The 21,904-nt window shown below is 33.8% G+C and overlaps 1 protein-coding gene across 1 annotated transcript in view; it reads right to left on the bottom strand.

Moving 5' to 3' along the window:
• Positions 1–13,276: 13,276 nt before the first annotated feature.
• Positions 13,277–21,904, bottom strand: part of LOC145583818 (uncharacterized) — a 47,132-nt gene continuing 38,504 nt past the window's right edge. The window contains exon 6 of the mRNA XM_081640785.1: positions 13,277–13,342. Coding sequence (XP_081496911.1) covers positions 13,277–13,342 — 66 coding nt within the window. The remainder of the gene's footprint in view (positions 13,343–21,904) is intronic.

Consider the following 21,904-nt stretch of genomic DNA (forward strand, 5'->3'; position numbering starts at 1 on the left):
TGATTATTGTTGTTGTTTTTTTTTTTTTTTTTTTTTTGGAATTTGTTGTTGTTGTTGTTATTATTATGATTATTGTTATTATTAGTACTATTATTATATTTATTTTTATTATGATTAGTATTATTTTTATTATTATTATTGTTATTATTAGTTGATATTAGTGTTATTATTATTATTACTGTTATTTTGATTATTGTTGTTGTTGTTATTTTTTTTTTATTTTTTTTTTGATTTTGTTGTTGTTGTTGGTGTTATTATTATGATTATTGTTATTATTAGTACTACTACTACTACTACTATTATTATTATTATTATTATTATTATTATTATTATTAGTATGATTTTTGTTATTTTTATTATTATTATTGTTATTATTAGTTGATATTAGTGTTGTTGTTGTTGTTGTTATTATTATTATTATTATTATTATTATTTTTAGTAGTAGTAGTAGTAGTAGTAGTAGTATGTTATTGCTAATGTGATTTTGTTAGTATGATTTTTGTGATTATGGTTATTGTTTTTGTTATTGTGATTATTTTTATTGTTATTTTTTTTATTGTTGTTGTTTTTTTTTTGGATATTGTTGATATTGTTATTATTATAATTATTGTTGTTGTTATTATTAGTTGATATTAGTACATTGGAAAAAATGTGGTTTATTATTATAATTATTTTTGGTGATGGTGTTGGTATGAATATTTATTTACATATGAATATTTATTTTCCAACTTTAATCAAATAGCATTTTTTGTAAGTATTACTAATCTTTGATTTTGTACTTATTTAATGTAGATCAAGGGTTCTGGTGCTCGTCATGCAATATCACGACGTTTGAATGCGTCTGTTAGGAGACATACATCTCGTTCAGTAATGATCGGGTCACCGCTTCAGCACGAGTAGCAATATGGGTCTTATAGAGGTTGGTCGGGAGACCATCAGTCAGGCAGTAGTCGGCCCATGTATTTGCCATGTAGACTACCTACATCTGAGGAGGAGGACGAAGACTCGGTTAGTCATGCTCGTGATCAGGATGAAGAATCGGATCCTCAGGATTATTATATGGTATATAGGGGTCAGCATGAGAGATTTGTTGGTGGTTAATCGAGTCAGCCTACTACCAGCTCTGTAGAGACATGGTTAGTGCAGCAGCCGATGTCAGGTGGTCCCGAGGATAGGACTATTATCCCTAGTTTTGGTGGTCACGTGGCGTCATATATATGGGTGAAGTAGGAGCAAAATGTTTTGCGGTGTTTGAGTAGGTCAAAGGTATGTTCTGAATTGGTTCAGTGGCGAGGTCGTCAATCAGTGGAGAATCTTGAATTGATTGATGGCAGTTGGTTGTCTCACTTACCCGAGCTGATGTTAAAAAACTTGATTGGCTGTTGTTTTTGCTTTTGTTGAGAGATGGCAGCCATATACAAACACATTTCATATGCCATTTGGGGAGATCACGATCATGTTGCACGATGTGTACAACATTCTTAGGCTACGTGTCGATGGTAAGATGGTTACCACTACGCCTAGCATGGACGTCTTACGGGATGCTTGCTCAGTTACCATGGATATGACTGCGGATAAGTTGAATGAGATTTGCGGCACCAAGACGATTTGGCAAGATAGTGGGGTGTTGACTGATAAGATTTTTGACTCAACGTTGGAGGCTCAGAGGCACTTTAGTGTCCATTACACTGCGTACTTGTGGTTACTGCTTAGAGGTTCACTGTTTTTAGACAAGAGTGGTAACCGTATGCATCCTTCCTTCCTCCACGAGCTATGTGTTGGAGATACCCTTATTAATGAGTAATCTTGGGGTGCAGCTACTCTAGCATACTTGTACCGACAATTGGGTACGGCCTCACGGAAAGATGCTGATTTGATCACTGGTTGTCTCACGCTTCTACAAACGTGGATTTATGAGTACTTTCCGTGCTTTCGGCCTCAGCAGGGTACCTTGATGAGGGACCTTAATATCCCTTGTGCATCTACTTGGGATATTGTTGGGGGATGTCCTAGCAAGAACTTAAAGCGCTTATTATCTTTTCGTACTAGACTTGATGCGCTGACTGACCTTGAGGTTAACTAGCTACCGTACGGAGTTGATCCTGCACTAGGAGTGCCCTCCACTTTATTCATTGGCTGCATCCAGTACCGTAACATCATTGAGCCGTACATGCCTGATAGAGTGGGTTTGGAGGTCGTGGGGACTGATGTGGTGGATCCGGAAATTTAGAGCGGATCCACCTTGAGACATCCGGATTTTTTGGGCGGATGTCTCTTTTCTAGAAAAAAAAAAAAAATTCCTTGCAGATTCTTCCGACGCATTCTTCAGCGTAGGAATGTTCCAATCGTCCATCATCCAAGACCCGTCGCAAAAACTTGATAATTTAGTTTAAAAAAAAAACAATTTATGGTGGTGGATCGAAACAAGTGGGTTTGGAGGTCGTGGGGACTGATGTGGTGGGCTCAGGATTCACGTGGTACAATTTGAGGGGACCGTTTGATATAATAATGTTCATGACCAACAAAATCCTCTTTTTATATTACAACTTGCATAAAGGGCATATTTGTCCATTCAAGTAAAAATGTGAGCGTTAATATGTAAAATGGGAGCGACGAATAGCAGTTCACTAAATTTAATGCAATTTTTAAGAATAAAAGGGGAAAAATAAATGTAATAATAATAGATTGGTAATTTGAGGGAGAGTTATAATGTGTTAGGTGTGGTTAACAAATATATACATTTATAATCTTATGTGCTTTTTATGTAACTTTAGCAAGTATGAAAGGGTAATTTGATCGATTAAAATTTGACAACCAATTAAAGACACTCTTTCTCTCTGACTCTTTGTATAGTACTTCATAAAAAGATAATTAGGCAGATATTATATTATATTATATCACTAATATATAAAGTCAAATCGCATTAATAAGGTCACGAGACAACAACACTTGAAATGAATATTTCATTCCAAGTTTTTGCCAATTGGCGCACCACTCAATTACATTTATACATTAGTATGACATGAATGATTCTAATAGCAAAATTTAGATAGATGATTTAGGCCCTGTTCTTTTGAGCTTCTAGGCAGAGCAAAGCAGAGCAGAGCAGAGCAGATTTCAGGAAAGCAGAGCAGAGCAGAGTAGAGCAGATTGAAGCAGAGCAAAGCAGAGCCGAGCAGAGCAGAGCAGATTTCATTATTATTATTATTATTATTATTATTATTATTATTATTATTATTATTATTATTATTATTATTATTACTACTAATATTGTTATTATTACTATTATTATTATTATTATTATTATTATTATTATTATTACTACTACTACTACTACTACTACTACTAATACTATAATAATAATTGTAATGCTTTATTATTGTTATTAAATATTAAATATTATTATTATTATGATTATTATTATTATTATTATTATTATTATTATTATTATTATTATTATTATTATTATTATTATTATTATTACTACTACTACAACTACTACTACTACTATTATTACTATTATTATAATCATTAAATTTTATTATTAAAAATTAATTATTATTAATAATATTAATATTATTAAATATTAATTATATTATTATTAATATATTATTATTAAATATTAATTATATTATTATTAATAATATTAATATTATTAAATATTAATTATTATTATTAATATATTATTATTAAATATTAATTATATTATTATTAATATTATTATTATTAATATTATTATTAAATATTAATTATATTATTATTAAATATTAATTATTATTATTATTAAATATTAATTATATTATTATTAAATATTAATTATTATTATTATTAAATATTAATTATATTATTATTAAATATTAATTATTATTATTATTAAATATTAATTATATTATTATTATTAAATATTAATTATATACTTCCTCCGTTTTTTTTTTACTTGCAACATACCTTTTAAGCACGCAGTTTTAGGAGATGATTAGTGAGGGTAAACGAGCGATTTTATCAATATAATTTTTACACGAAAATTAGAATAGAGTTAAGTATCATTTGTAAAAATTATAATGAAAAATTTGTCCATTTACATTACATAAACCAGAGCTCAAAACACGTGCCACAAGGCTGTGTTGCAAGTAAAATAAAACGGACGAAGTATTATTATTAATAAATATAAATTATTATTAATAAATATTATTTATTTATTTATTATTATTATTAAATATTAATTATTATTATCATTAAGTATTAATTATTTATTATTATTTTTATTAAATATACATTATTATTATAATAATTCAATATTAAATATTAATTTTAAGCGGAGCAGAGCAGATTGAAGCAGAGCAGAGCAGAGCAGAGCAAATTTCAGCAGAGCAAAGCAGAGCAGATTTCAGCAGAGCAAAGCAGAGCAGAGCAGCTCTAAAGAACGGGGCCTTAGAGTACCAAAACACAAGTTATTACAATTTAGAGTTTTATTATTGGTAGCTTCCAATATTTTATAAAATTAATATACATTGAGATATTTGAGAGATATGATAATATTGTGAATATTGTGAAAAGATAGCATAGAATATTTTGTGACTTATCTTAGGAATAGTTGGTCTTGTCCTCTAAGTATCCTAGTCTATATATTTTGTATAGGACCATTATTGGGTTGAATGAGAATCACATAACACATTATTCAATATATTTTAGCAATATATTTTTTTAAGGTACTTTTCTCTTTAACTTTTTAATGTTGAACTGAAGTTGATTTTAGTGAATTAATTTTTTTTTTTTTTTTTTACAAAGTATTAAAATTATTTTACTACTTAAAACTTATTTTTAATCATTCAATTCGGTACTATATTTGTTGTTTATAATTTATAATTTTTATATTTAAAAATGATTTTGATAGGAATAAAATCAATTTTTGCTCAAATGAACATATGTTTACTGAACAGTTTTATTTTATTTTTTTATTAATTTTTTTTTTAAAAAAATCAATTTTATGGTAGTAAATAAAAAACACAAAATAATTATAAGGTACTTATTGAAAATTATATTTTTATTATACACATATTTAAAAAATTTACAATCTAATATGATTGTTATGTTGTATTTCATAACTTTTAGATCATACAATTACTAGCTAGTCGTAAAAAAAATGGTGATGTATTGTATATCTTTTCAAATATACTTATAAAGTTATCATAATTCTTGATTTGCTGATTTCTTGAGTAGCGGCAAAGTGACATAGCGTAGATATATATATATTCATTAATATATAAAACTACAAAAAGAATATTACTGTATAAATTAATGATGATATCGTATATTTAAATATTTTACATTATCAAAAATGACTATATATTCTTTATAGATTACTCCAAATTTGAAAAATGACTATATATTTTTTCTGCGGAATGTGTTTCACAAAGGGAGGACCAGTTAAAAAATCATATTTGGCGGTCCATCAATAAGGGCATGTGTACCATGAATTAACAAAGGGTAAAATTGCCGATATTTTTTTTAATGACATGTTTACTATTCAAACACTTTTTTCTTTTACCGTGTTGAGTGATTTATACATAATGAAAAATATAGTCATGTAATATCTAATCTTCTTATTTTTGTAACGATATATATTTTCAAAACATCAACTTTTTATATTTTTGTCTATTGTTAATTAAAGATTTTAATTGTTGAATATATGCATTTGCAAACATAACTAAAGAAATGGAGGAAATATGAATTGAAAACATTAAACAATATACTTCCTCCGTCCCCTTTTGTTTATAACTTTTGAAGGAAAATCACAGGAATTAAGATGGAGAATGTGAAGTAATGAAAGTGTGTGGGAAAGTAAAATTCCCAACTAATAAAGTAATAAAAGTGCATGAGAAAGAGACATCAAATGAAAAAGTAATTAAGTACATGGGAAAGAGAAATTGTGAGATTAAAGAGTGTAAAACATTAAATTTGGCACAATTTTTATGGAAAATGTTAGAGTAAAATAGAAAGAGGACTTAATTAAATTAATTTAAATAACTCAAATTTTAGTTCAGTACATCGATACATTCAACATCATCTTGACGTTTACATACACCATCTTACGAACAATCTGGTTCACCATTACTTATTTTACTTGTTTTTTTAGTGTTCCACCTGGTTCACCATTTGGGCTAATCCGGATTTGGAGATCAGTTTTGGGTGGTTAGGTTCCAGCCCTATTCCAATTGTTGCTGCGGGAGATTGAACATAGGTTAATAATGAAATATTGCTCGTTAACGGTTCAATGTTGGCTTGGTCAAATTAAATCTCAGCTCGTAGTATATGTTACTAGCTAGATATGAAGTGCACCGTTGCTAGATTTGAAGTGCACCTACCCACAGCGTAAATTTAATGTTAGATAATGTAAACTCCTCTAGTTAGAGTGTATTCCATTGAATATATATATAGGGTTACAATCAGGAGTCCTAAACACGTTAGGTAAACTCACAAGATAATTACAGAATATTCACAAAACTATATCCTTCTATACAGAATAATATCTAGAACATTTATCATATTCTATAACACCCTCGCAGTCATAGTGGGAGGAGGACGTACGCTGAGACTGGATTTGCCAAAAAAAGTTGTCGAGGTAGGCCTTTCGTGAAGATGCCTGCAAACTGAAAACGTGAAGGAATGTGCAAGACCCGTACATGCCCAAACGCCACCTTTTCTCGAATGAAATGAATGTCCATTTCGATGTGCTTGGTGCGTTCGTGCTGTACGGGATTATGAGATAAATAGATTGCACTGACATTATCACAATAAACAATAGTGGCCTGCCGGAGAGGACACTATAACTCCAAAAGAAGATTACGAAGCCAACATGCCTTGGCAACAACATTTGCGACACCTCTATATTCTTCCTCTACACTTGATTTTGAAAGAGTAGGCTGACGCTTAGATTGTCCGCTATAAAGCAACAATAACCCGAGGTCGACCGACGAGTGTCTAGACACCCACCCCAATCTGCATCAATATAAGTGATCAAGTGCATGGATGATGAAGGATATAAATGTAACCCGTGATCAATGGAGCCTTGTATGTAACGCAAGATGCATTTCAATGCATCATAGTGAGCCTATCTGGGGTCATGCATGAATAAACAAACCTGCTGAACTACATAAGTGATATCAGGGCGAGTAAAAGTGAGGTACTGTAAAGCACCTGCAAGACTACGATAGAGTGTTTGATTATCAAATTTAGGCCCTGTCTCGACACTGAGCTTGGATTGAGTATCCACTGGAGTCACCACAGGTTTACAACTAGCCATGCCTGCGCGCTCTAAAATTTCCTGTGCATATTTATGCTGAGACAAAAATAAGTATGAAAGAGTATGAGTAACATCAATGCCTAGAAAATAATTCAGAGGACCTAAATCAGTCATCAGAAATCCTGTATGAAGGTGAGAGATGATGCACTCACGTAACAAATTTGAGGATGTAACCAACACAATATCATCAACATATAACAACAAATATGCCATATCTTTCCCATGTCGGAAAATAAATAACGAATTGTCACTCTTTGCAATGACGAAGCCCATCTACAAAAGAAAGATAGCAAAACGCTGATACCAAGCTCGTGGAGCTTGTTTTAAACTAGAGCTGTTCATGGGCGGGACGGCCCGCTAAGCCCGCCCATCCTGGCCCGCAAAAAGGGCGGACTTGGACAACGTTTTTGAAAAAAATTGGATATTTGGGCGGGCTAGGCCCGGCCCGTTAACATAAATGGGCGGGTATGGACAAGAAATATGTATTGCGGGCTAGCCCGCCCGGCCCGTTTATTAATATATAATAATAATAATAATAATAACATTCTTATTTTAATAATTTTATTTAGTTAGTTAGTTATGACATACTTTGTGTATTTTTGAAAATAAATACAAAGAGACTATATTGAACTATAAGCTTTTATTAGTTACAGTTATTCATTTTAATTTTATATTTTATCATTAACACTTATTAAATAAGTTTTATCTTACATATATTTATAACATATGTCATAATTTCAACCTTTTTTTTAATTTCTATTACCATTTGTGAACAAAAAATTATAAGACAACTATACAAAAATAATTTTAGCACAAGTAAATAATAAAAAGATTAGTTAGTGTTATAAAAAAATAAAATAAAAATTAAGGCCCGTTAGCCCGCGGGCAAGCCCGGCCCGTTTAACAAGCAGGCATGGACAAAGTATCAAGCCCGCATAAAAGGGTTCGGGTTTGATACATAAAGCCCGTTGGACAAAAAAATAAGCATAGGCCCGGCCCGCTACCCGTCCAAGCCCGCAAATGATCACCTCTATTTTAAACCATATAGAGCCTTGCGGAGCCTGCACACATAGCCTGGAAACCTCTTGTCAACATACCCTGAGGGTTGATGCATATACACACACTCGTTCAAATCACCATGTAGAAATGCATTTTTCACATCAAGTTGGTGAATAGACCACTTACGAGACATAGCCAAACTCAAGACTGTGCGCATAGTGGCCGTCTTGACAATCGGACTGAAAGTTTCATCACAGCTAACACCTTCGACCCGAGACTTGCCATCACAAACTAAACGAGCTTTGTCTCTTTCAAGATCACCATTAGCATTCAATTTATGTCGAAACAACCACATACAATTGACAACATTCTCCCCCGTAGGCATAGGAACCAATTCCCATGTCCCTGTTTCAATTAAAGCACTATATTTATCACGCATCACAGCATTCCAATTTGGGTCAAAAAGGGCTTGTTTGTGATTTTTGGGAAGCGGGGAGCGAGTAACGGTGTGACCGGGGGTAGTAATAGTCAAGCTGAATTTGGGGTTCGGTTTAAAAATACCATGTTTCGATCGAGTTTGCATTTGTGGAGAGAGAGGTGGTGGTCGAGTGGGTGAGATGGGTGTGCAACCACGTAGTGGGGGTGGTGTGTGTAGGAGTTTATAGGTACTATTATGCGGAAAATCATGAATAATATTCAATCAAGTACCTAATCCCAAGATCGCATGCATAACACACAAGACACATAATCATATCTTTGAAGCGTGAATTACACGTAGCTATTTGACAGGCAAATCAGGGAGAGAATAGAGCCCCAAGCGTTGCTCCTCTACTTAATCCACGAGCTTCGAACGAGCCATCCACCAATACTTGATTAGTCGAGTGAAAGGGAAAACTGCGATCACCACCTTTAATGGACAAAGTCGACCACCAAGAACCACCACCACCACGAACCACCTTGAGATGCGCCGGGAAGGAAAGAGTGTCGTGAGAGAAAGAGATTTGAGGGGCTTAGTCTCGTGTTTGCTAACTCAGGTTTTGATCTTACTGATCAATTGAATTCTATCTTGCAAACCCTAGGCACTTAGTCTATTTATAATCTTATTATAATTAGACTAAGTTGGGAAGCCCAAAACCCTCCAACCTTCTCTATATGGCCGGCCATACTAGGGGGATGAGGCCCATTATGGGCCTCGTCCTCTCATGCTCGATCTAGGCCCTTTGCGTGACCTTATAGGATCCGTCCAAGTGGGCTTTGGCCTATTTTACTAGCCCAAAGATCGTTAGTACCTCTAGCTATGATATAACGACAACCCAAATGTACGAACTTAATTATCTCCATAATTTGATCCATTTATATATCTAGTAATTGCGCATGACGAAGTCATAATTTCTTCAATCTCCCACTTATCTGAGACAAGTGTGCAATATTCAAATTCCTTAAGTCAATATGCGTCGATTTGATAATATGATTGCATCACATGTCGAGATCATATAAATCTACAAATCGTTTCTTGAAATCTGAGTTAGAATTACAAAACCAAATGATTACTGAGTAATACATTTGAACGCGACCACGTATTTTCTGAATTCTCCCTCTTCAAGCGGCCATGACACATTTCCTAATTTAATAGGTAGACTTAGTCCAATCTTGTGACAACAAGGCTCCCACTTAACTTTTGAAATAACCAGGAAATATCCTTTATAGCCTCCAGTTATGGGAAGACGTTTGAATGCACGATAGTCAAACATCCATTAAACGAAATCAATGTTCCTCTCATGTCAAAGGAACCCACTAATATATCCAGAAGCTCTATACTTGAACTTCAAAGTAGGTCAATAGTTCGATCATGCATCATTCATGTATATCCAAGTGACTGACCGAGCATCACTATGCCCCTATAGCCCATGAAACTGCGTTATCCAATCAATCTTACATGATAGTCCATTTATTGAAATCATTTATGTCCACTTTAATGATTTTGAACTAGGAACTTAAATAATATATGAATTTTGTTCACCTGTGGGGTTTCATTCACCAGGTCATCAACCTGATGAGCCCATCAATTCATAATTATTTTGGACATTTTATTTAATTTCCAAAACCATAATTAAAGAAGAGAAATGAAATTTCTATTTTAAACATAATTCTACAAATATATGCGTTCCTTATGTAATATGCTTTCTCAAAACGTACACAACTTAAATTACATAACTTGCTTCAATCCAAGGCTTAAATATGACTCTCATATCTTAGTCTATGGAAGGGGTTTAGTGATTTCTCACTCATAATAAAACTTTTCAGATCATGACATCCCGCTTGTCATTAATCTCATAAATGAGGTGATATCTCATATCTATTTGTTTGGATTTGTGATGTGACCCTGGCTCCTTTGTTTTGGCAAAGGTGTCCTTTTAGTCACAGGACAATTTGATCCAAACTTCCTCCGTAACTACTCTTATTGTAGCTAAACACACATATTCTGACACTGAGTATGCTATAGCATTGTGCTTTGAACTCTTCAAGCTTACTATACTTCTCAATTCAGACGCAAAATGTATTTAGATCAACATCTAAAGTCATCTTGCCTGTTTAGAATAATTTGCAACCGTATAACCTTTTGACAACTTGTTCACTTTTAACACCATAAACTAGAAACATTCCTTTAGTGCTTCTCAAGTACTCAAGGATTTGTTCTTGGTAACTTTCAGTATGCTTATTCTGAATTTGCTTAAAACCAGCTACACATGCACAAGTCATATGTAAAATCTTGCTTTGTACATATCATGGCACATATAATGGACCCTTTTGCAAAAGCATGAGGCACACTATGCATACAACTCAACTCTACTAGCTTTTGAAGGCACTGAGTTTTATTGAGCGTAATACCATGAAACATGGAAAAATATCCTCTCTTAGAGTCTTCCTTCATGAACTTGTCAAGATCCTTATCAACATAATTCTCTCGATGTTTTTCAATCAATCTTCAAGATTCACTACGTGGATCTTGATTCCCAATATGCACTCAACATCCCCTAAGTCTTTCATATGGAAACAACTCTCTAACCATTACTTGATTGATTCAAGTACTGATATGTCATTTCATATGAACTATATGTCATCTACATATAAGACTAAGAAAACCAATTGCTCCCACTAAACTTCTTGTCTCTACAAGAATCCTTTTGTTCTTTGAGAAAATCAAATTGTTTGATTGCCTAATCGAAACAAACGTTCCAACTCCCTGATGCTTACTTCGATCCATTAAATGAATTTCTGAAGTTTTCAAAACTTTCTAGGAATTTCTGGATTTCAAAATTCTTAGGTTGTATCATATACATATCCTTCATCAAGAACATTTCAAGAAGGTGATTTTGATATCCAATGCCAAACTTTGTAATCGAAATCAGCAATCACTAGAAGAATCCGAATAGGTTTACACAACTAATAGGTTTAATCCCATTTGTAAGACTATCATAGACTAACACATCTTTACGGACATGGAGTCCATTCTGGATTTTATGGCCTTAAGCCACTTCCTGAGTTGGCACTTACCCAAAGCTTGATTGTAGGGTATGGGTTCTAACCATTCGAATAAGAAAATTTTAGAATTCACCTTTTCTCAGAATTTCAACAAACTGTTTGTTTTGATCCCAAGCGACCTACGATAGGTATGAGCAACAATAGAATTATTCTCTTCAACTTCTTTGAAGCCTTTCATTTAAGTGGGACGATAGAAGCATCGCTAGTTGAATTAGCTTGCTTCGACATATGATTTATCAAATTACCTAATTTCATACGTCCTCGTCTCTGATGTAGTGTTATCCACATCTATTTGTTGCTCGTCTCGAATATCATCGAGATCTAACTTTACTCCCACTTGGCTTTGTAGGAAGAGATTTCTTTCTATAAAGACACTATCGCGAGCAACAAACACGTTGTTATGTAAGCGATTGTAGGAATAATACCTCTTAGTTATCATGGGAATACCCACGAAGAACTATTTACTTGATTTAGGGTGCATTATGTCATCTTTGTAAACATTTTACAACGATTTCATAACCCTTAATCCTGTTTAGAAAAGACAACTTTTGGAACATTTCCAATCCATAACTCTTATGACGTCTTCTCAATTGCTTTGGTTAAGTTTATGTTTAGTATATTCACAATTTTTGTAACGATATTTGTAAATCATTAAAGCTAATCTAGGATCGAACCATGGCAAGCAAAATTTGATTCCTTCTTTAATTTTAACACACATTTTAATTTAGTGTTTCTGGATTGTGAATTAATTCAATAATTCCCTTTAGATGATCATTAACTTCGAGTTAAATATTTATCACAACAATCATATTGTGGTGCTAAATTGTTTATCTCAAACTGATTTTACATTTTATTTTGGAATTTTGAACGTTTCAATAATTCCAAGCTTTACTTCATTAAGTAATTATCAATATAGTTACTTAAATCGTTAATAAAAGCAATAAAATAGTTAAATCTCTTTGCTAATTCTTGAACTTATGGTCCACACACATCATATGTATGAGTTCCAAAAGGTCATTAGCTCTTTTACCCTTTCAACTAAAAGGCGATTTGGTCATTTTACCTTATCAAGCATGACTTTTAATTCTCAAGTGATTCATAATCAAATAAGAATTAGAGTCCATCCAATTGTTACTTTGGATGTGCAAATTGGTTATGTGACCTAACCTTACTTTGTTGTAAGTAAGCTTATTTTAAATCATCTATTTTTTGGTTTTGTGATCTACTTTTATCAATGTCATAAAACAAAATAACTCATATCTAGCATAGATGAAAACAATTTATTACCTTGGTCATGGGTCAACACTTATCCATTCCAAGTAAAACCAATCAGTATTCAAACTAACACTGAAAATTATCTCATCAAAACCGGAAATTGTTCTAAAATCATGATAAAATATTCAGAAATTATAACTACAAATCTATCTTTGGTCACTCGAACACTAATAGTGCACCTTCAAGCTCCATCTCCTTGCTAGTTTCACTTGTTTGCAGTTCCTGTGCAACATTAATAATGTTAAGCACTGCAACTTGGTATCACATACCTAAGTGAAAGTTAAAAATGTTTATAATATAATACGTGAGGTTGATGCTCCATTCTTCTTGAGGAAGTCGAGGTATTTCTGGCAGTTGCGCTTCAAATGCCCTTTCTTCTTGTAGTAAAAGCATTCACTTTCACTTGCAGCCCTGGGTTTTGGAGTCGCTTTAGGCTTTTCAGGAGCTTTAGCAACTGACTTGCCCTTGCCCTTAGTATTAGCCTTCTGCCCCTTCTTCTTGAACCTCTTTCCCTTTTGAACCATGAGAACCTCTTTCTTAGGTTCCTTAGGGATTTGCTTCTCAGCACTAACCAACATAGCATGCAACTCATTCATAGTCTTTGTAGCATCAAACATGTTAAAGTTCATGATAAATTAGTTGAAACTTTCTAGAAGTGAATGGAGAATGATGTCTGTTGCCATCTCATCACTGTATGGGTGCCCCAGTTTCTCCATATTTTGAATAAGGCCGATCATTTTACAAACATGATCATGAACTATGGTACCCTTCTCCATCTTATAGTCCAGAATTTCACGATGAAGCTCGTACCTTTCAACTCTTGCTTGTTTCTTAAACAAGGCTTTGAGTTCTTGCATGATTGTGTATGCATCCTGATCCTCAAAACGTTTTTGAAGACCAGGATCCATGGTAGCAATCATTAGGCAAGTGATAGGCACAACTCTCTCATGAGTTTCCTTGTGCTTCTTGATCTCTGCCGAAGTTGCATTTTCTGGCAAAGTCCTGGCAATGGGGTGTCAATGACATCTTCTCTACCTTCATATTTCAGAACAAGTCTCAGCATTCTTTCCTAATTGGAAAAGTTATCCCCTGTCAACCTATCCTTCTCAAGGAATGGTCGAAGATTGTAAATGTTGTTGTCATTGTGATTACGGCTACCCATCTATGAAATAAGGCAAAGTTTAATAATTATGTTTAATTTAACAATTAAAGTACCATAAACGAATCAAATAGGTAACTTTAAAAGCACTTTATTCAATATTAATTGATCCCAATTGAATTTTAAGTGATTCCAAGACCCTTTATTTGTGCAATAATTAACCAGACTTTGGCCCTACCATCAACAATTACATTTTCAAGGTGAGTAAACTCTTTACTGATTACAACTCTTGTAACTCTTGGTTGAATAATTAATCATCACACGTTTAATTATTACCCTTTGCATCAAGGTTCTAAACTCTTTAGGTAATCTTGTTGAGCACAACCAATCAAAATTGTAAAACTTGATTTACCCCAACTCTCTCAAGATATAAAATGACACCCAGCTTTGGCATGACCTATCATAAATATCAAAGGTTTATTGGGTTTTTAATTGGAAAAACAATCTTAATATTACTGGGACCTAAATTTATTATGTTGTGATTATTTAGTGAACTCTAGCGCATCATCAATCAACATAAATAAAATCTAACATGCATAATCTACTAATGCAATATAACATGACATAGTATGGCCCCTTAGTCCTAAGAAAACTAGAAATGAAAAGCTCCCACTTGAATCATCATGGATCTTCATCCACCTTGCTCCTTTGGGCCTTCACTTCATGGGCTTCTTTAGACTAACACTATTTAAATAACTAATTTATTTACTTTAAATAAAAGTTACAAAAATACTTAACGGTACGCAGACCGTATTTAGATTACAAAAATACATCACGATGCGCAGATCGTATATAGAATCTATGGACCATACTAGTCTATATATAGCAACATAATATCATATATTATAAAAAGTGCCATATAATAAATCACTCAACATGCTTGTCTAAACTAGAACATCGAATGTTCATAATTAAGGCAACGCATTTCCTAAAATATCTCATATTTTAAATCATAATTAGATAATATCGTATATTATTCATGACCAATTATAAAATATCATATATTTTAATTTAGGTATGAGATTGAATCAAATCTTATTCTAATCTAGAAAGATAAATCATATTAATCTTCCATGATAATCCCAACAAACTTAGGAGATTCTATCCTAATTATTAGCCAATCAAATAATTTTAAAATCAATTATATCCTAATCTAATTATGGGATAATCACATTATTTAAATCAATTATTATCCTTTTGGAATATGCTCAGAATATCCTAATCAGTCTTATAAAAAAATTAACCACTTAATTATGGACAATTATCAATTTAACAACTTTAAATATGGATAATATCAAATTTAACAACTTTTGCAAGATTTGATTTTATCCTAAACAAAAGATTTTTATCCAAAATAAAAGGATTATATTTCAAAATATCTTATTTTATCCCAAAATAAATCATATTTATCTTGAAATATTTTTCCAAAAACTGATTTTTTTTTTAACGATCGAAGCCACCACTGTTGGCCACCGTGGTTGGCCTGCTGAAGCTAGCCACGGTGGCTGGCTGCCTATTTCAACAGCCATAGCCGCAAAGGCAGTAGCGTGGCAGCATCTATGCTGGGCTACAGGCCACCATGGTTGGCTAGCCACGGTGGCTAGCTGCTTTGCAGTAGCAGCAGCCCCGCTGCAGCCGTGGCAGCAGTTGTGCAACTCTTGCACACTGCTGTCACGGCTACCTGGACCTCCGCCCTCCCCTTCCCTTCCCTTCCCTCTAGACTGACCACCAGGTCGGCAACCGCAGCGGCTTCCAACCACCTAAATTTTTTTTTTGTTTTTAATTTAATTAAAATAACTTTTATAAAAATTAAATTAAATCAGTCCACAAAATAAAATTAAATCATCATTCATCTTTAAAAATTAGGGTTTATCATAAAGTTAATCCCAATTTAATTCTAACTCTTAAAATTAAATCGATGATCATACATGTACACACCCAAATGTGTCTCCGCAAAACCAAACCCAGTGATGAATACCTTTTACGTCATTTGATTGTTGAACGAGGTGGAGGTGTGGAAAGTCTAGTGATGTGGATGTTTTTATTAAAATATCTTTCTTTCTGTTTTTGAAAACATTTCTTTTCTTACTCTATTTATGAAAATAGTCAGTCTAATTTAGTTTGGTCCATGATAAGTGTAGACACCCAAATGTGTCTCCCCAAAACCAAACCCAGTGATGAATACCTTTTGCGTCGAATGATTATCGAACGAGGTGAAAGTGTGAAACGTCAAGTGTTGTGGTTAGTTTTATTAAAAATTCTTTCTTTCTGTTTTCGAAAACAACTCTATTTTATGAAAACAGCCAATCCAGTTTAGTTTGGTCCACAACAAGGGTCCAATAATAGTGTAGTTGGATGGGGCTTGCAAAGATCTTTCCAACGATATATTATAAGCCCAATTCCGATGAATAATGAGGAAGTTATGGCCAAAACACTAAACTGGGCCCGGTTTGATCGTTACATGCGGCCCAATGATCTAGGGGAGGGCCCAATGTTTATTATTATTCCTAAAGTTATTAGAATTGATTATAGTCTTCTAGAATTCTCTAGAATGTTCTCTTTAATCCTAATAGAATTAGAATTAATGATTATATTTTGATAAAGTTTTATTTGGAATAAAATATTATTTTATGAAAAATACGATTTCAGTTTTCATACGGACTTTATAAAACGATTTTGATTCATATGAGGACTCCGTGTTTGAAAGCGCGTAGGAATCCAGGCTGTCGCCACGCGACAGACTCTGTCGCCAAACGATAAGGTCGGTTTTGCAGCGACAGAGTGGAGTTTTATTCCTTATCAAATTCTACTTATTTTCGGACTGTTTTCTTATAAATAGGGTCCTAAACCTCCGTTTTTAAGAATCTACAATCAACAATCATCATCTCTCTCTCTCTATTCTTTTTCTAAACCTTCCCTCTCACAATTCCTCATACATTAGCACTAGACACACCTAGCCAAGTTCGAAGTTGCCTTCGCCCTAGACGTGAAAGGTTATTATTTCTGAGGGTTTGGTCCCTAATCTCTATTTCAATTATTTAATTTAATTGTTTTGATTTTTTATTTTCCTTGAAGTTACTAACGCGTGTATTTTGTTATTAGAAAGAGGCACGAGGCATCAAAGTATGTAATGTTATTGCTCTATTCTTGTAGAAAGCATGTTTGTTATTTATTAATTCCTAGCATCATGCTTAGGATGTTATTATTGCTTTCTAGTATCATGTTTAGGGTGCTTCCTATGCTTTCTAATATCATATCAATATCATGTTAGTATCATGTTAGGGCTAAAGCTTTGATTTTTATTGCTTAGTGACATGCTAGGGTTTGTTATTAATCTTGTTAGTATCATGCCTAGGATCTTGCTATTAATATTATGCTTTAACATGATTATGATAATTATGATTATTATGATTGTTATCATGATTATGATTATTATTTTTATCATGTTGCTTGATGTTTATTCATTGTTATTGCTTGATCACGCCTTTTATGTATGTTTAAAGGGAATTTGTACTTGTAATCACGCTTAATAAGATAATTAATAATCTTGTTTAGGGTTAATTTGATTATAATTCAAGTGATCGCCACTAATAGTTTTGCTTGTGCATTAAGTTCAAGCAACATAGATAAACAGGTTTAGGGTTAATCTGTTGTTTGAATGCTAGTCAGAAAGCGCACATGAATACGGGAAGAATAAAGTAGAGGCCTATTTAGGGCAGGTTCAATCTCTTTTAGGTTGGATTTGTACCCTCATCCCTGAACCCTATTTGGTTCAAGACCTTTTGGAGTTGACGATCTCCTGGATCGTTAAGGGGTGTAATCTTCACCTTGTGAACGATTTACAAGTTCCTAAAACTTGTTGGCGACTCTTTTTCTCTAGCTTCCTTCCCTTTGGACGCCACCATGCTTAAGTGTATGATCATAGTAGGGTTCAAGCTTGGGGTTAATGCTTGAAATATTCCCTACAATAAGGGTCCAATAATAGTTTAGTTGGGTTGGGATCGAAAAGAGCTTTCCAACAATATATTATAAGCCCAATTCCGATGAATAATGAGGAAGTTATGGCCAAAATACTAAATTGGGTCCGAAATGATTTTTATATGCGGCCCAATGATCTAGAGGAGGGCCTATTAATTATTATTCTTAAAGTTATTAGGATTGATTTTAATCTTCTAGAATATTTAGAAGGTTCTTTTAATTCTTATAGTATTAGGATTGATAATTATATTTTAAAGAGTTTTATTTGGAATAAAGTAGGTGTTTTATGATAAACCTGTTTTTAATCAGATAAACACGGAATTTTCTGCTTAATCATATTAAGAAGAGGATTCCGTACAAAGCGCGTTTTATCTTTTAATTAGCGCCAAACGACAATGTCTGTCACCTGGCTCTAACATCTGTCGCTTGGCGCTGGTCTTGTCGCCTGACGACAGATGCCGGTTTTACTCCGTATAGAACTTGAAGTATTTTCTATCGTTTCCGGACTGTTTCCTTATAAATAGGGTCCTAGATCTCCGTTTTCATCATCAACAATCAAGAATCAACCATCAATCATATCTCTATTCTCTCTTTAAAGCTAGAAGCTTTCTCTCTCTTTCCTCTAAACCTTCCCTCTCACAAAATTCCACATACACAAGTTCTAGACACAGCTAGCCAAGTTCGAAGTTGCCTTCGCCCTAGACGTGAAAGGTTGATAATTTCTGAAGGTTTGGTCCTTAATCTCTATTTGATTATTTAATTGTTTGTTTAATTTCCTTGAAGTTACTAACGCGTGTATTTTGTTATTAGAAAGAGGTACGAGGCATCGAAGTAAGTACTTTAATTATTTTATTGATCTTTTGATATAGAAATCATGCTTAAATTATTATTATTTTTTTTTATTCATAGTATCATGTTAGGATGTTATGATGCTTCCTATTCTTTCTTTATATCATGTTAGTGTCATGTTAGGGCTAATTGATCTTTAATGTTTAGTGACATGCTAGGGTTTGTTATTAATCTTATTAGTATCATGACTAGGATCTTGCTAGTCATATTATTATGCTTTATTGAGATTGACATTATTATGATTGATGATGATTGTTGTTTTTGTTACTTGATATATTGTTGTTATTGCTTGATCACGCCCTCTCTTGCAGGATTAAAAGGAATTTGTACTTGTAATCATGCTTAATAAGATAATTAATAATCTTGTTTAGGCTAATATGATTATAATTCAAGTGATTGCCAATAATAGTTTTATTTTTGCATTAAGTTCAACCAACATAAATTAAATAGGTTTAGGGTAATTTATTGGTTGTATGTTGGTCAGAAAGCACACATGGATATGAGAAGAATAAAGTAAAGGCTTGCTTAGGGCAGGTTCAATCTCTTTTAGGTTGGATTTGTACCTTCATCCCCAAATACGCAGTCATGGTTCCAGACCTATTGGAATTAACGATCTCTTGGATCGTTAAGGGGTGTAACCTTCACCCTGTGAACGGTTTACAAGTTCCTAAAACTTGTTGGCGACTATTTTGCTCTAACTTCCTTCCCTTTGGACGCCACCATGCTTAAGTGTATGATCACAGTGGGGCTCAAGTGTGGGATGCTTGAAATATTCACTACAGTTTTTTGGCGACTCCACTGGGGAGGATTTCTATTTTAATTCCTAAAATTTATTTTGGCAATGATTTAGAATGAGTGGATGAGACTCGAAAAGTTCTAAGTATTTCATGTGCGTAATTTTGATTAACATTGTGGCATATGCATAAAAAGGTCCGCATTGGAAAGACCATCCGAAATGCGTCAAAAAACATAGGATTTTTACACGTAGGAAATTAGGGAAATATCTTTCACAACTAAAATTGAAATAATGCTACGAAAAAAACTGGAAAATTCAAGAATAGAAAGCTGGCGAGGCATGTAGGAATTAGCGCTGAGAATACAGCGTCATTGCCGAGCGATGGCTTTGTCGCATGACGACAGTATTTGTCGTCTAGCAACAAACTCTGTTTTCTCATGCCGAATTCCTCCAATACCGAGCAAGAAATCTACCTTCTTGTTTCGACTAGTTTTCTAGTACTATTTGCTCGGTTTTACTTCCTGATTGAGTTTTTCCCTTTTTTCTGAAACCCATATGTGTTCTACATATGGCCATAACCCTCTGGGGATTCACTCTCCATCTACCCAATCGAACGCTCCTGGCAACGAAGGGTACATCCGAGTTTGTTGAATTCACCAAACCGTGGAAGCGAGTTTAACTCGCGGGGTCCTATCCACTCGCGCCAACCCTTCCAAAGGTAAGGCTTCCGCGCGGTGCATCCGGACTCATAACCATGGACCCTCTTTGACTAACTCATATCCTGAACTTTAGAGAACTAGAGCCATGGTTAGGTTGCAAACTCATTGCATCATATTGTGACTATTTGACTACTTGTGCATTATTTGTTTGTGCATAATCTATATGTGTTTACACTAACCGTTTGTTTGACTTGTGAATGAGTTTAAATAAACTAATTAATGACTAAAGGACTTTGCTAATTTAATTAATTAATTAATACAAATGATTAAAGTCTAAATAAATTGATCAAACTTGACTTAGTACGACTTTAGGCTTGTCCATTTAGAGTTAAATGCTGGAATGGCGCAGAGGTCTGGACTGTAGCGCCACGCGCTAGTGATTAGCGTCAGGCGAAATTGTTGTCGTCTGGCGCTGATCTTTAGCATTTGGCGACAGTCCTGTCGTCCGACGATAGTCCATGCTTTTGCTCGAGTCTTCACGACGAGTCTAATTAATCAATTACTTAATCAGTTTCACCAGTTTATTAATGACAATAGTCATGTTTAGTCATTAATTACGTCTAGTCACATAGTCTAGTCCCATGGTCATGACACGAGTCAAACATGTCACCTACACTCACTAGTCTTAGCACACACTTTGTGTATATGTCATCATGACCATGTCTTAGGTTCATGCTTGAGTTGGTTTTTTCTGTCATTTGAGTTGGGGGTGCATTCTATTCATAATTCTTTCATATCTCTCCATTCTCTACATGCTTTCTCCATATCACAACATTCATTCCTCCTACCTCATTCCATTTACTGCATGTTGAATAGAGTTTAAGTCGAATAATAAACAAAAAAGTATCCATAACTTCCCTTTCCAAAGCACTTAGTCAAGGAGAGAAGGGAGATTAATCAAGGACAACACCTTTGTTCAAGTACTACTTTTTGACAAACCAATCAGTCGGAAAAGAAAAGCTAAGAAGATAATGGAAACTTAAGAAGAATTTAACAAAATTAGGAAGGACGTGGCCAACCTAACCGAATTGATAAAGGCTATGGCTCTCCAAATTAATGACCCTGTGAAGCAACAACAAATGGAGCTCATGCAAGAAAGTTTGGGAAAACTCTCCAATGACTATAGGTTCTAGGGCATTAGCTCACAAGGGGTTTCAGTGGACAAGGAACTTCTTCCACAGAAGTTCAATGCCAACGACATCCCTAAATTTAAGCCAACAGAAAATCCTTATTTTCACTTAAGGGCTTTTGAAACCATAATGAATATTAAAGGGATTGATAGGCAAGTCTTTCACTCTTTGTTTTCTTTATTTCTTGAAACCGTTTGCCAACAATGGTTCTTT

Source organism: Chenopodium album, chromosome 16 (assembly GCF_948465745.1).
Source record: "Chenopodium album chromosome 16, dcCheAlbu1.1, whole genome shotgun sequence".
Classification (NCBI taxonomy): domain Eukaryota; kingdom Viridiplantae; phylum Streptophyta; class Magnoliopsida; order Caryophyllales; family Amaranthaceae; genus Chenopodium; species Chenopodium album.